At 39.1% G+C, this 2,976-nt stretch overlaps 1 protein-coding gene across 1 annotated transcript; it reads left to right on the top strand.

Moving 5' to 3' along the window:
• The first annotated feature begins 287 nt into the window (after positions 1-287).
• LOC139308302 (uncharacterized) lies at positions 288-1,402 on the top strand. Its single transcript, XM_070931810.1, has 2 exons — positions 288-939; positions 1,215-1,402. Exons 1-2 carry the CDS (start codon positions 288-290, stop codon positions 1,400-1,402), a joined length of 840 nt encoding a protein of 279 aa, XP_070787911.1.
• Positions 1,403-2,976: the final 1,574 nt, after the last annotated feature.

Below are 2,976 nucleotides of genomic sequence, written 5' to 3'. Positions count from 1 at the left end.
TATCACTGATTTAACTGGCAAAGACTTGGATTGATTTAAAAGACTCCGAGATTGTTTTTTCACTATAAAGTAAACTTTTGATAAACCAGTTTGTACATCTCTTATTCATTGCTCTTAGCAACGTTTCTCTGTGCTCTACACTCTGCTGGTTGGTAACACAACAACAATATCCTTAACATTGGTTATGGGCCCAGAGCCAACCAGAACTAACTAGGATTGTTAAGAGCTAAACTGAGAGTTAATGTGAATAGTACAAACTGTGTTTGTGCTATACAATTCAAGTGAAGATGGCACTAGAACAAGCAGCAAATTTTTCCATGATAACCCAGCTGGACGGATTATGGAGAAAGCTAGGGAGTTTCAGAAAAACATCTACTTCTGCTTCATTGACTATGCTAAAGCCTTTGATTGTGTGGATTACAACAAATTGTGGCAAGTTCTTAAAGAGATGGGAGTACCAGATTTATTTGTCTCTTGAGACACCTATATGCGGTCAAGAAGCAACAGTGAGAACTGGACATGGAACCACTGATTGGTTCAAAATTGAGAAAGGAGTTCAGCAAGACTGTATACTGTCACCCTGCCTATTTAACTTATATGCAGAGCACATTGTGAGAAAGGCGGAGCTAGATAAATCACAAATTGGAATTAAGATTGCCAGGAGAAATAGCAACAATCTCAGATATGGAAATGATACCACTCTAATGGCAGAAAGTGAGGAGGAACTAAAAAATCTTCTGATGCGGGTGAAGGAAGAGAGTGCAAAAGTTAGCTTGAAACGCAACATTAAGAAAACTAAGATCATGGCATCTGCCCCTCTCAATTCCTGGCAAATAGATGGGGAAGAAATGGAGGTAGTGACAGATTTTATTTTCCTGGGCTTCAAGATCACCGCAGATGGGAATTACAGCCAAGAAATTAATTACGAGCCTGAGTTGCGTAGGAGGCTAATGCCTCCTAAGGCAGCATTTAACATCCAGCTGCCTGCAATTATTGCGAGTTCAATTCTCACCAGGCTCAAGGTCGACTCAGCCTTCTATCTTTTCTAAGGTGGGTAAATTGAGGACCCAGTTTGTGGGGGCAATAAGCTGACTTTGTATAAATATACAAAAGTATGAAGGCTATTGCTTAACACATTGTAAGCCGCCCTGAGTCTCCGGAGAAGGGCGGCATATAAATCAAAATTAAAAAAAAAAAAAAAAAAGGGTGGGGAGGAAAGCTCCTGGGGAGGAAAGCTATGGTAAACCTAGACAGCCTACTAAAAAGCAGAGACATCACCCTGCCAACAAAAGTGCATATAGTCAAGGCTATGGTTTTCCCAGTTGCAATGTATGGCTGTGAAAGTTGGACTGTAAGGAAGGTTGAGTGCCAAAGAATTGAGGCCTTTGAACTATGGTTCTGAGAAGACTCATGCGAATCCCTTGGACTGCAAGACGATCAAACCGGTCAGTTCTAGAGGAGATCAATCCTGACTGCTCCTGAAAAGGCTAGATTTTGAAGATGAAACTCACCTAATGGCCACCTAATGAGAAGGAAGGACTCACTGGAGAAGAGCCTAATGCTGGGAATGTCAGAGGGCAAAAGAAGGGGACAGCAGAGAATGAGGTGGCTGGATGGAGTCACTGAAGCAATCGGCGTGAGCTTAAATGGACTCCAGGGGATGGTAGAGGACAGGAACGCCTGGAGGAAGGTTGTCCATGGGGTTGCAATGGGTCAGATACGACTTCACGTCTAACAACAACAATGAAGATGCAATGGGGGGGGATTCTTTTTCTCAATAGAACTCCAAACCAGGTTGACCCTAATCTTAATTTTCTGTCAGTTTTGGTCCTACGTATCAAATTTGATTCTATTCCGTTCAGTTTCTGGAGAGTTATTGTGTAGATGGAAAAAGTGCTAAACCCTTTTAAATATTTGATGGGATTGGAAAGAATAAAGAACAAGAATAAAACAGAAATCATTGCATAGCTTTAGCTTTAGGTGCCCATCTGTAGCACGGAGAATTAAGGCAAATTCTCTGTGAGAGAAAAGAATTGGCAAATTTATCCTTGAAAAGAAAGATTCAAGAAGTATAGCAATAGCAATAGCAATAGCACTTAGACTTATATACCACTTCACAGTGCTTTACAGCCCTCTCTAAGCGGTTTATAGAGTCAGCATATTGCCCTCACCAATTTGGGTCCTCATATTACCCACCTCGGAAGGATGGAAGGCTGAGTCAACCTTGAGCTTGGTGAGATTCGAACAGCCAAATTGCAGGCAACTGGCAGTTAGCAGAAGTAGCCTGCAGTACTGCACTCTAACTACTGTGCCACCGTGGCTCACTGTATAGTGGAAGACATCTTCATATTCGAACACCGTTGCCTTCAAATTAGCCTCTGTATAGTTTTTTTTTTGATAACCAAGGGCCAAAATTAGAGGTTCAAATGTCAAGAAAAATGATTTACACTAAACAACATGAAGAATTACCAAACAAACAAGCTTGGAAGATGGCAGGATGTGGCTAAGAAGTTTGAATCAAGGCTACGTGTTGAATAATGGATTCCTTGCTTTGGAATAGAGTTGAACTTAATCTGCTGAAGTTGTGCAATATCATACTTTTAAAGAATCATAAAAACCAGTTTTACAATTACTAAACTTAATATTAGTCTAGATGGATTTCAATGACTTGAAATAATCATTACAAAGAATGGGATATAACATTTGCGGAAGATTAAAATGGAGTTTAAGTTATGCAATATCTTTTAAAAAGATTGTGTGTAATTATATTTCCTAAAGTCTTGCTTTTATTCCAAAAACTTAAAATTTTATTTTCCAATATTTAGCAATATTACTAACATTTAGTTTCATATACCACAAATATTGCAATATTATCTGCGTGGGTGGGTCAGATATACAGATAACCAATTTATAATGAAAAATTAAAATTAGAACTGGGGAACAAAACCACATTTGACTTATTTACTTAAATCTTAA

This window comes from Pituophis catenifer, unplaced genomic scaffold, assembly GCF_029215685.1.
Source record: "Pituophis catenifer annectens isolate HBS135680 unplaced genomic scaffold, rPitCat1.0.hap2 SCAF_1, whole genome shotgun sequence".
Lineage (NCBI taxonomy): Eukaryota > Metazoa > Chordata > Lepidosauria > Squamata > Colubridae > Pituophis > Pituophis catenifer.
Note: the sequence above shows the minus strand (reverse complement) of the source record. Positions and strands in the feature narration are given on the sequence as shown.